This window comes from Anolis sagrei, chromosome 7, assembly GCF_037176765.1.
Source record: "Anolis sagrei isolate rAnoSag1 chromosome 7, rAnoSag1.mat, whole genome shotgun sequence".
In the NCBI taxonomy this organism is placed as follows: domain Eukaryota; kingdom Metazoa; phylum Chordata; class Lepidosauria; order Squamata; family Dactyloidae; genus Anolis; species Anolis sagrei.
This window is the reverse complement of record NC_090027.1, coordinates 30820183-30832992: the sequence shown is the minus strand read 5'-3', so window position 1 is coordinate 30832992 and position 12810 is coordinate 30820183. Positions and strand designations below refer to the sequence as shown.

Here is a 12810-nt window from a genome sequence, read left to right as displayed (position 1 = left end):
TCTTGGACTGCAACTCTCAGCAGTCTTCCTGATCGATCTATCTGCCTACCTATCTATCTCTATCTAATCTACCTATCTGGATGATTGCTTGGAGTTGCAGTCCAGGAATAGGGAATTGGAAATATGCAGGGATTGGGGTGCTCTCAAAGAAATCCAAGGAGAAGAAACCTTGCAGTTTGGAAGCAGTGCATTTGGATCATCCTCCTCTCCTAAAGGGCCTGGTCTAGGGGATGCTGGTAGTTGTAGTCTGGAAGAGAGTGTGGATATCATATTGTGTGTTTTGTTTGCTAGAGGGAGTCATTTTTACACATGTGCTGTAGCGTCTTTTTGCTTTTTTTTTTTTTTGGCTTTTAAAGTCCCTTCCATTGTGTTTTTCAGTGTTTTATGAATGATGGTCACTTTTTGGCCTGATAGGTGTATTGTGTCCAAATTTGGTGTCAATTCATCCAGTAGTTTTTGAATTATGTTAATCCCACAAACAAACATTACATGTATTGTCGAAGGCGTTCATGGCAGGAATCACTGGGTTGTTGTAGGTTTTTCCGGGCTATATGGCCATGTTCTAGAGGCATTTTCTCCTGATGTTTCACCTGCATCTATGGCAAGCATCCTCAGAGGTAGTGAGGTCTGTTGGAAGTAGGAAAATGGGTATATATATCTGTGGAATGACCAGGGTGGGACAAAGGACTTTTGTCTGCTGGAGCTAGGTGTGAATGTGTCAACTGACCACCTTGATTAGCATTTAATGGCTTGGAAGTGCCATGTTGGACTACACAGATAAGCCATTGAAATCCACAAGCATGTGGACACTTTCAACAGAAAGGAAGAAACCATGAAAATGAACAAAATCTGACTACCAGTATTAAAAAACTGAAAAATTACAACAGCAAAACTACAGAGAGTAAACAATCAGGCACATCAAATCACCTCTCAACAAAAAATTCCCCCAGGCATTTCCAAGCCATTAAATGCTGGTCAGTTGAAGGAGGTCAGTTGAAACAAGGTGGTCAGTTGGAGGTGGTCAGTTGATGCTGGTCAAGGTGGTCAGTTGAAACATTCACACTTAGCTCCAGCAGACAAAAGTCCTTTGTCCCACCCTGGCCATTCCACAGATATATAAACCCATTTTCCTACTTCCAACAGACCTCACTACCTCTGAGGATGCCTGCCATAGATGCAGGCGAAACATCAGGAGAAAATGCCTCTAGAACATGGCCATATAGCCCGGAAAAACCCACAACAACCCAAACATTACATGTCTATTTATATAGGGGTTTTTTTTAGTATCAGGGTATTGCTTTTCTCCACCAAATGACAACGCAAAGCACTCTGTTTGGGAACATGGAGGGAAAATATTGAAGAAACTGCACAGAAAAGGGACTATTCCTGGGTCACAGAGATAAACATGCAACTGTTCCTTCTTGGACAGATCCGCCATACATCTCAGATACTAAGAATACTGGGGTGCCAGTGGGACAGAAGGGCATCCTCCAATGTGAAGCATCTGCCGTTCCATCAGCAGAGTTCCAGTGGTACAAAGATGACAAAAGGTATGTGGCTCAATCGTACCTGACTTTAGGATTCTATTTTTTGCCCACTTTGCCAGAATCTGTGCATCCCACAACAACTTTGCTATCATTCTGCTACAAAGACAACTGGAATACTAGAATGGGATTACAGCAGTACATGTCTCCGTGATTGAGTACATATAGAGAAGGGGGATTGTAAGAACTGTTTCTTGGTTGTGATTTAAAATGCGGGCACAAAGGGATCAATTTCCTTGCTTGTATCTGTCTGAAAAGCAGGCCTTCTTTTATCCCTAGAAGCTCTCCTTGAGAATCCTGTTTTCCCAGGATCCTCAGTGAGGGCTTCCATAAATAAGGAAGGCTATTATTTGCAAATATGTGCCTTACACCCCCCCCCCCCCGCTTTTCTTTTTCTACCTGCATTCTCTTGATTGCTTTTTTTTTCTCCATCTACCCTTGCTCTGCCATTGTCTGACACCATCAATATTTATATTGCAATAAGGATGTGATTCTGTGCTAATATTATCCTTGAAAGATGCAATGACTAATTTTACCCATTTTCGTCTTGTTGTAAGTCTTTAACATTTCAGTTTTCAAGGGCTGTTTAGGGCTTGTGGTGCATTCTGAACAAATTGCATGTTTTCTGCATAAGAAAAGAAATTTCTATAGAACTACAGCAGCAAATGCCGTCATTAGGGACTTATTCTGGACATAAGTTGTATGCAGAAAACACAGCATTTTCTGTGCAGATAATAGCATTCATCAATTGAATGAAAATTATACCTGCACATTTTCTTCTGAGTAAGTGCCAAACTGAGAACAGTCAATAAAACTGAGCCAATAATATGCATTATAAGCCTAAATACACAAAAACTAACCACAAAGGCTAACCGGTGCACCATTAACAAGCCACCTCAATGAGTTTATAAAAAGCCTGGGGTCAAACTAATGGGTTTACTTGCCTCCTGGCTTCCTTAGGGAAAAAGTGCCAAAGTCTACTTAAAGCCATCGACAAAGTTATCTCTCTTGTTCCCACAAAATGAGCCCGAGAAGTTGGTGGGACATTTCTGTTGGGAATTTCAGTGTTCTAATGGGCACACGAAGGGAGAAACCGTCCTTCAAATAACCTGGACTCAAACCGCATAATGCTTTCATGTCTCTTTGTCTCCAGGCACAAAAATGGATCTGTTGTCTGACAGAGTGAAATAACAACAGTTGATATAAAGCAGCATGGTGACAAGTCTCCTTACAGTAGTTGTCCTCTTGAGAGGCCATCATTGAAGCACCAATGTTTGCAACTTCATGGCGTGAATCAGTTTCCTGCCTGATTCACAGAGTCACCTTTTTTTCACTGCATCACAGGCCATGCCCTCAGGCAGGGTCTTGAGAAGTTACTTTCATGAATGCCAGTGCCCTGGCTTAGCGATCAGGTGGAGAGGTAGCTAGCCGGGGATGCACACTCGAAAAGTCATTGTGCTCATGGATGTCATACTCATACTCAAAGATAGAAAGCCTAGCAATATTAATTTGTAGGAATCATGACTATGGCATTCAGATTTACTTACTTTAGCGATCCCTCATTGTCCAAGTAGGATAGTCTTCCAAGATCAGTGTACTGGCAGTGGGTCCGTAGGTGACTGTGGAGCCCTATTCTTGATCTGCATGGTTTCCAATGCCCTCACTGTGGTCCCTGGTCGGGGTTGGCTTGACGTACCTTCTTCTTGGCACATTTCCCTCCTTCACCCTCCATTTGTGCCTCTTCAAATTCTACAGCACTTATGGTCACAGCTGACCTCCAGCTGGAACACTCAAGGGCCAGGGCTTCCCAGTTCTTAGTATCTATGCCAGAGTTTTTAAGGTTGGCTTTGAGCCCATCTTTAAATCTCTTTTCCTATCCACCAACATTCCTTTTTACATTCTTGAGTTCAGAGTAGAGCAACTGCTTTGGGAGACAGTGGATGGGCATCCGGACAATGTGGCCAGTCTAGCGGAGTTGATGGTGGATGACCATCGCTTCAGTGCTGGTGGTCTTTGCATCTTCCAGCCCACTGACATTTGACCACTTGTCTTCCCAAGAGGTTTGCAGGATTTTTCGGAGGCAGCGCTGATTCAGATTTAGTTCATCAGCTTTTCTGGGACACCTGGGTGGGTCCTGTAGGAAACGGTCACTGGTCACAGAATGCTTCTCATGCCTGTCCCTGTGTATCAGTTGGTTGTGGGCACTTCCATTTCTGTGAGTGAGTTTTCACAACATCTTTCTCTCTCAAGCTCACTTTTTCTCTTCCTTCCTCCTTCCCTCTCCCCATTTCCTTTGTATTTGAAGGTGAAACTCTAGTGTTCACTGTGTGATTTCTTGATAATTAACTGACCCCAAGCACCTTGGCACAGTTATTTTTGAAGCCTTTATCAGTGGAGTGGGCAGATGAAAGGAATTTCTTAAAGACAGCTGGCCAACGAATCTTCTGCCTTGAGCTGTTTGTTTGGCACATGTTGCAAGATGGAGAATGAAATATGATGATGGTGACGACAATTTTTGTTGTCTGTATACTTTATCAACAAATATTATCAATTTAGAAAATAACATTTAGTGTGTAAGTGTACAAGACAAAACTACCAACTATTTATTTATCATGCCAGGAGCAAACCAAAACAGTTGTATTGCATTAAAAACAAACAAAGAAACAAAATACAAAGTTTGCAGACTTGGTATTCTATTAAATGTCCATTGACCAGTAGTTGGCCACTTGGAGTGCCTCTGGTGTTGCTGCAAGGAGGTCCTCTATTGTGCATGTGGCAGGGCTCAGGTTGCCTTGCAGTAGGTGGTCTGTGGTTTGCTCTTCTCCACACTTGCATGTCGAGGATTCCACTTTGCAGCCCCATTTCTTCAGGTTGGCTCTGCATCTCGTGGTGCCAAAGCGCAGTCTGTTCAATGCCTTCCAAGTCGCCCAGTTTTCGGTGTGCCCAGGAAGGAGTCCCTCATTTGGTACCAGCCATTGATTGAGGTTCTGGGTTTGAGCTGCCACTTTTGGACTCTCACTTGCTGAAGTGTTCCAGAGAGTGTCTCTGTAGATCTTAGAAAACTATTTCTTGATTTAAGGAGTTGGCATGCTGGCTGATGCCCAAACAGAGAGTGCACCGGAGATGTCACTGCCTTGGTCCTTTCACTATTTGTTGCTACTCCCCGGCGGATGTCAGGTGGTGCAATACTGGCTAAACAGTGCAATTTCTCCGGTGATGTAGGGCGCAGACACCGCGTGATAACTACCAACTAATAAAACATAATAAACTCAACTAAAATATACATAATATTAAACCAAAAGTGTGTGGGGACTGATCTTACAGCTTTCCAGCTAATGATTATAAGTACTAAAACATCTTGCTTCCTATACATTAATTGTTAGGCGAATTTCTACAGATGACTTATCCCTACTGTTCTTCAAATCCCAATATTAATATCCTCTTCCTACATCCATTAAGCTTGTTCTTATCTTTCTAAGCCAGTATAATGCATCAAAGTAGCTTCTCAAGATGACAATAAATTCAGAACTTTTAACATACTCATAAACTCTTGCTAAAAAAAATAATCTTATTGACAAAGTAGCTATCTCTCTCACAATCTATATTCAGCAACATGGCTTCATACATTAAATATTACAATTGTAAAATGTTCAGATCTTTTTAAAAAACACTAACCCTGCATATTTGTTTAAATCATGTCAAATTCAGCCCATCAATCTATTATAATTACTTCTACCTCACATTCACTTTCCTCCCAAATTGGAGAAGGAACCCAGGAAGCCCAAATAGCCGAAGTGGCTCTCGTGAGACCAGCAATAGATAAATGGCCTGAATAACCACTTCCAGTATATGTTTTCCGTGAAACCTCTTCATAAAGTGATCCTGTGGACACAGAAAATTACATCAGGTTTGTCCCCAAGTGGGAGCTCAAATTTAGTTAGGTTGATCAAATGCAGTAAATTATAGGCAGCAATGCAATTTATAGAACACCAAGGCAGTACTTGATAACTACTTTATCTTTCATTTTGAACTGATGACCATTCTTTTCCTTTGTCTTATATATAAAATGTCTCTTGTAATTCAGGCTCACTGAAGGACAGAAAGGGTTGAAAGTTGAAAACAAGGCCTTCTTCTCCCGCTTGACTTTCTTCAACGTCTCTGAGCAGGACTATGGGAATTATACTTGTGTGGCTTACAACCAACTAGGAAACACTAATGCCAGCATTATTCTGTACGGTAAGTAAGGCACAGGATTATGCACTGACTTGTCATTAAGGTTATGAGCCTTTGGGAAAGGGGTTGTATGGGTGCGTGGGAGACGAAAAAAGTCGGAAGATGGAAACATGTGAAAGCTCTGCTGATTAAAAACTGGAGAAATGCAAAATCAGTGGCAATAAGTGTAGCGTCACTAACAGGAGACTAGATCACCTCAGTATCCTGTTCTTGAGTTGCCTCTCATCCAGCACCTCATTTTTACTACTCATTTCCATTGCAAAAAAAAAAAAGATGTCATGGTATTGTGACTTCAAGTTTTCAACAACATCCAACATGTTGGGCTTCCTACAAATGCTGTTCTCAGATATCCATTAAACAATAATGTCATTGTGGCTAGGGCATGTCATAGCGGTTTAATGGGAAAGAAACCATTACTAGGTGGGATGAAATCATTATTAGGTGGGATGAATAAGAACTTCGTCACACGCAATAAAATTGGTGTTTCCAACCACTTAAGAATAGGCAATCTAATGAGCCCATCACATGACACAAGCTTCAACGGCAATGAGGAGGAGGAAGAGGAAGGTAAAGAGGGTGAGAAGGGAAGAAGACCACCCCCTCACCCTCTTTACCTTCCTCTTCCTCGCTACCACCGGGGCCTCTTGCTGCTAAGTGGCAGAAAGAGGCCCCAGCAGTGATGAGGAGGTGGAAGAGGAAAGTAAAGAGGGCAAAGAGGGAAGAAGAGCTGCCCCCTCACCCTCTTTACCATCCTCTTCCTCCTCCTCCTCGCTGCCTGGGCCTCTTGCCACTGCTTGGGTCCCGCGATTGAGGAGTCGGAGGAGGCACGGGGCCCAAGCGGCAGCAAGAGGCCCAAGCGGCAATGAGGAGGAGGAAGAGGAAGGTAAAGAGGGTGAGGGGGTGGCTCTTCTTCCCTCCTTGCTACAGTGTTCCCTTGTTATGTGTGTGTATGTGTGTGTGTGTGTGTGTGTGTGTATACATGAAATAGTGAGTCTGTGAAAAGTGAACCACGAAGTAGCGAGGGAACACTGTACCAGGTATTTCGCCATAGTATAGCATCCTTTCTTCCACCATAATCTTTTATTAACAATGCCTAATGCTCCTTCAGGTGGTGTGTCTCTCACTGAAATAAATGTTTCAAAGGGGTGCCTTAATTCAGCTTCATTGGAATGTTTTGAGGGCAAACAACCCCAGAAAAAGCTGTTCCCTAAGACTTGGTCCTTATTTCTGTTGTAGTTGAAGGATTTTGAGGGAAAAGTTCAGGTGAGGAGACAGTGGAAGAAGACAAGGCAAATCAAATGGATGAATCTTAAAGAAAGTGAAGAAAATGATTTGTGATGGGTTTAGGAAAATCTTCCAATTTTTTTCAAAATGGGGTGTAGCAAAGCTTTAGGGAGAACCAACTCTCCCAAATGCTTGACTTATCCTGTGGGTTCAAGTCCTTAACTTCTTTATCTGGACTGTTTCCTCCATGATATCACCCATTGTTTTTCACACATATAGTAACATAGAATCATAGAGTTGGAAGAGACCTCGTGGGCCACCCAGTTCAACTCCCTGCCAAGAAGCAAGAAAATTACATTCAAAGCACCCTTGACAGATGGCCATCCAGCCTTTGCTTAAAAGCCTCCAAAGTAGGAGCTTTCCCCACACTCTGGGGCAGAGAGTTCCACTGCTGAAGAGCTCTCACAGGAAGTTCTTCCTAATGTCCAGGTGGAATCTCCTTTCCTGTAGTTTGAAGCCATTGTTCCATTGTGTCCTATTCTCCAGGGCAGCAGAAAAGAAACTTGCTCCTTCCTCCCTATGAGTTCCCCTCACATATTTATACATGGCCATCATGTCTCCTCTCAGGCTTCTCTTCTGCAGGCTAAACATGCTCAGCTTGATTATTCTATATTATATGGCTTGAAAGAATTATATAATTCTTTTCATTGAAACTTCAGAGCAACAAAGGAATGTTTTCCTTTTTCTGGCTCAAATACACTACCCATCATTTTATTGTTAATGAAAAATTAACTTGTTCCCCAAGCTATTACAAGACCCACAAGCATACACTGAATTAGTTCACCTGACTCATAGAAACATATTGGTAAGCATTTTTTTAAAGTTATTTTTTGTTGGCTCTCTTGATTTTTGGAATTTGTTTTGGCTGGACCTTTAGTTTTTCCGTTCTGTTTTTACCCGAAAACTTCAATTGTAGTGCAACCTTGGATCTCCCAAAGACATAGAGCTATTCTGAATTAATAGTACCTTGCTCTTTTGATAGAGCTCATTACTAGCCTTGGAATCATGTGGAAATTTCTAATTAGCATTGCTATGAGTATAATATTTTAATTAGAGGTGTGCAAAAAGCTCACCCCGAACAACTTGACCCATCTTACTTGAATGCTTTTCTCTAGCAGAAGGATTCTCAAAATCACGTCTATGCTAAGCAGGCACTATCAAAGGGATCTTGAAAAGCTGCAGGAAAATATCTGGCAAATCAAAAGAAGCTTAAGAGTCTAACAGAAGAAAATATTTTGATGCTTGTAGTGAAGAACAGGCTGCGACTTCCTTACCATTCCATGTACGATATCTGATTAGGCTGGTGGATGAATTCTTCTTCAACATTAGGAATGGAGCAGTGCTCTTCACTATACCTGAAGATGAGCTTCAGAGTTCAAAGCAACTCTGGGCAGCATACAGCTGTCCAGGAAATTGCTTCCACCTTCCAATAAACATTGCCTGAAGCAACTGCTTCACTACCTCAATAGTAGTGTTTGTGCAAAAGCTTATTGTATGTTATAACAGAAATCACACAAACGGGGGAAGATCTCAAAATACTACAAAACCCACAACTACCAATCGGGTGGGATATGTTTCTAGACACGGAGCATTTAAGTGATTAGGAGCCCCCGGTGGCGCAGTGGGTTAAACCCTTGTGCTGGCAGGACTGAAGACCGACAGGTCGCAGGTTCAAATGCGGGGAGAGGCGGATGAGCTCCCTCTATCAGCTCCAGCTCCTCATGCGGGGACATGAGAGAAGCCTCCCACAATGATGAAAAAAACATCAAAAACATCCAGGCATCCCCTGGGCAACGTCCTTGCAGACGGCCAATTCTCTCACACCAGAAGCGACTTCTGACACGACCAAAAAAAATAAATTAAGTGATTGTTGAGGTAATGTGTATAAACTAAAAGAGTTGCTGCCACCACCCAAAGAGATCTGGGAATACTAAATATGTTGTCCCTGAGGTAAATCTTCTTATCCACCAGCTCTCCCTCTGGCTCTGTCAAATGACTGAATTGACAAGATGTTAAAAATCACTGGAACTGTCCCTATGGAATGAATCACTGCTGAGGCTGCTTAAACGGTGAAATAGAGAAAAGTTTATTAATGTATCTTGAACCAACAACTGTCTTCTTAAATGAGGCACATAAGCTTAAATGGTTACAGAGCACAATAATCTTAGTGGTTACTTAAATAGGTTTCCTTAACTTAAATGTGAGCAAGATCCCTCACTCTACCCTGATCTAGTAGCAGTGAGTCCCTCAGACAAACCAAACCCGGTGGTCCCCAAAGTAAATAGCTTCCCTCTTAATAGAGTTCTCAAACAGCTAAACTACTCTGACCCCCAGAGAGTAAAACACTTGTGTCCTCAATCCAACACAAGCCCACAGGTGTCTCCTTTGACTCTTCTGGCCAAATAGATGTAGAATCACCTGCCCCAAAATACTCTCTGTCAGGAAAATTCTGTGCTCACCGAAAATCTGCCACCCTCTCCTTTCAAAGCCAAATTCCTTCTCTTCTAAACTCCTCCCATTCTGCTTTAGCCAATCCAGGGATAGCTCCAACTCCTCTCACTATTCTATTCTAACCCTCCTAAGATGTCTGCCTCCCTGGATTACCTTCTCAAAATAGAGGCTGGCTTACTGACATCTTAGGTTCCTACTGCGGCCTACTAGGTAAGGATCATCACATATGTGTTCTCTTTGTTCCATCCACCTTTCCACTAGCACCTCTATTTTCCTGATCCCTTTTTAGGTGGAGGCTCCTTCGTTGGAGGCTTTTAAACAGAGGCTGGATGGCCATCTGTTGGGGGTGCTTTGAATGCAATTTTCCTGCTTCTTGGCAGAAGGTTGGACTAGATGGCCCATGAGGTCTCTTCCAAATCTTATGATTCTAAACATTAAAGTTTCATAGTGAAGTGCAAACAAGATTCCATAACACGGTTATCTCTATTTTTCAGTAGCCTGTTATTTAAGAACCAACAGGAGCAGATAGGGGACCAGGAAATTCTGCCTTCCATCACTACTATGTTATTATAGTTCCAATGAAATCTCTGGGACTGTCTTCGGGTCAGATGCCCCAACTGAAAAATGCTTTCTTCTGCCTCTTTAAAGTGCTAATCTGACCATCCTACTTTCATGAGATACTTTCTAAGACTAGCTAGATATTTGTCCCGAGACTTTCCTTCCCTAGGGCATTGCCCTTGAGGAAACCAAGCAGAGCCAACTGTGGGCAATGAAAATATTCCCTTCATATACAAACAAGTGTAACAGAAATCTCAAAGAGCATTCTCTGACATTGCCACCCTCGAGTGCAGTCTGTTAGGAGAGGCTTTTGAGAATAAACAACCCAAGCAGCTCGGCAATCGCAGGTTTGCTTCTAAGTCGCATTTTCTATTACTGCAACATAAAATAAAAAAATTGACTTTAGCAAAGGGAGGCGGGGAGAGCTCTGTAGCCTTATCTGGAAGCTATTTTCTCCACATGCCAGAGCTCTGATTAGAGTGATGGATCCATCTGACACCACTCACAGCTAGGGACAGCTGTAATTGCTTGGCTTATTTGTCACGCTTCTCCACGTTAGAGCAGGCAGCACCACTGCTAGCTTTTTGTGCCAGCTGGGAATTGAGGTGAGGAGCAAATCCTGCCGTGCCCCACTTTCTATGGCTTTCATGCCATTCCAAAGCCAGCATCATAGACTGATAGGAAGAACTACCTCATTTAATGTGAATGACTTAGTATGCCTACTGAGAGGCAGGCTTCACATGAGGGAGTGTGTTTTGTCCCAGGGAGCATCAACTGACCCCAGTGTAGCACTGATAGCTGCCCCAAAGCTTTGCACATATAGGTGAGACTACTGCTTTCAGTGTAGCGAGCACTGACAAATAAGAAGGATAAACTCTATGAAATGAAGATAAGGAGATGTGGACCAAATGCAAGAGAAAGCCAGAAGGATTATAACATTGAACCTGGGATCTAAACACAGAACACTTGGGTGTGTTATGCAATATGTGCAGAACAATTTTACTACCAACAAGACAAAGAGAGGCTTATATCTCCTGATATGGTTATTACCACAGCAGTTTGTGTGCCTGTGTGTACACAGTGTGTCTTCCAAAATGGACATATGGTTCTATGACTCCCCCCACCCACATGGTAGATGGTCAATGGGCTCGGATGCTGTAGTTTTAGGTGTTGATTATCATTTCTTCCTTTGTATTGTCAAAGGCTTTCATAGCTGAAATCACTGGGTTGTTATAGGGTTTTTTGGGCTATATGGCCATATTCTAGAGGCATTCTCTCCTGACATATCACCTGCATCTATGGCAAGCATCCTCAAAGGTTCCTCTGAGGATGCCTGCCATAGATGCAGGTGAAACGTCAGGAGAGAATGCCTCTAGAACATGGCGATATAGCCCCCCAAAAAACCTACAACAACCTAATTTCTTTCCTTGGTTCTATAATAATATAATAATAAAACTTTATTTATATTCCGCTCTATCTCCCCAAAGGGACTCAGATCGGATTTCAAACATAAAAGGCAAACATTCAATGCCTGGATACAACAAACAATACCTCCATACTAACAAAATTTATACAACCCAACATATAAATACAAATTATAACTTATCAAACTAAAATTAAATAAAAAGCACAGCCTGTTATAACAAACATAAGATAGGACATCAAACATCAAATGGAAACAATAATTTCCCATTTCTTTGGGGCAAATTGATTAATTATTGCTCACAATATCTATTGAGCTAGTGAGGTAAGCAGGGCATGGATACGGGTGGCAACTATTAATCAGAGGTATAATGGTTGTATTACCAACTACTATTTCTCCTCCTTGTAAGCCAGTGAGCAGAGGTAGGGGAGGGAGGGGCCATCTTTAACTCCTTAGGAAGGGAGTTCCAGAGGTGGGAGGCAGCCACAGAGAAGGCCCTTTCTCTCATTCCCACCAGCCTTGCTTGGGACGGGGGTGGAACTGAGAGGAGGACCTCCTCCGATGACCGCAGTGTCCAAGTTGGTCTGTAGAGGGAGATGTGGTTTCTCAAATAGTCTGGACCTAAGCCATTTCTATCCCTGGGATTTGATTCTTTCTAGAGTTTTCAAAAACCCTTCAGGAGTGCCATATGGTTTTCACACAAGTGCTTATCTCAGCATTTCAGATCACATCAGATTATGACTCAGGATCAAACTAGATGTTATATGGCCGGTGATATAGCAGCCTGTTGACTGGGTTATGCTGTGGTTGAATAACAGCATGAATGATGTAGTGGCTGAGACAAGGGCTCTGGCTGTTTTCATACTCAGAACTGCCTCCACTCATATTTTTTTCTCTTTGGTGGGGTAAGACAAACTTTAGTAGGAATCTGAGAGAGTGAAAAATTGTCTACCAGGGTCCTCTGATGTTCATATTTTCTTCCACACTTGGTTTTCATTTGAAATGCCTACATATTGGCATTCCTGGCATAACATCTTGTTTACTCTTCATGACCATAATTTTGTCTTGCCATATTGCTAGTCCCACACAGAGGATTGCTTCTTGTTAAATTATGGAGTGTAGAGGAGAGTTTGACCAGTAATGTTAACATGACTATGATCCTTAATGGTTATCTGGTAGACGATGCAGCCATACTCTTCTGTTGGCTTTGGGGTCAGGTTGCCTACCTCTGTGTACATCTCAAGCTTGAAATGTTTACTTTGAAGGAGTGCAGATTTCACAGTCCTCCAAACAGCATGGCTACTGGGAGTTGGACTC

The 12810-nt window shown here is 42.4% G+C and overlaps 1 protein-coding gene across 8 annotated transcripts in view; it reads left to right on the top strand.

The window, feature by feature from the left end:
- Positions 1–12810, top strand: part of LOC132782807 (protein CEPU-1-like) — a 1227856-nt gene that overhangs the window by 1190217 nt on the left and 24829 nt on the right. For all 8 annotated transcript variants that reach the window (XM_067470763.1, XM_060787738.2, XM_060787737.2 and 5 more), the window contains exons 6-7: positions 1430–1550; positions 5629–5780. In XM_067470763.1, the coding sequence (XP_067326864.1) occupies positions 1430–1550; positions 5629–5780 (273 nt within the window). The remainder of the gene's footprint in view (positions 1–1429; positions 1551–5628; positions 5781–12810) is intronic.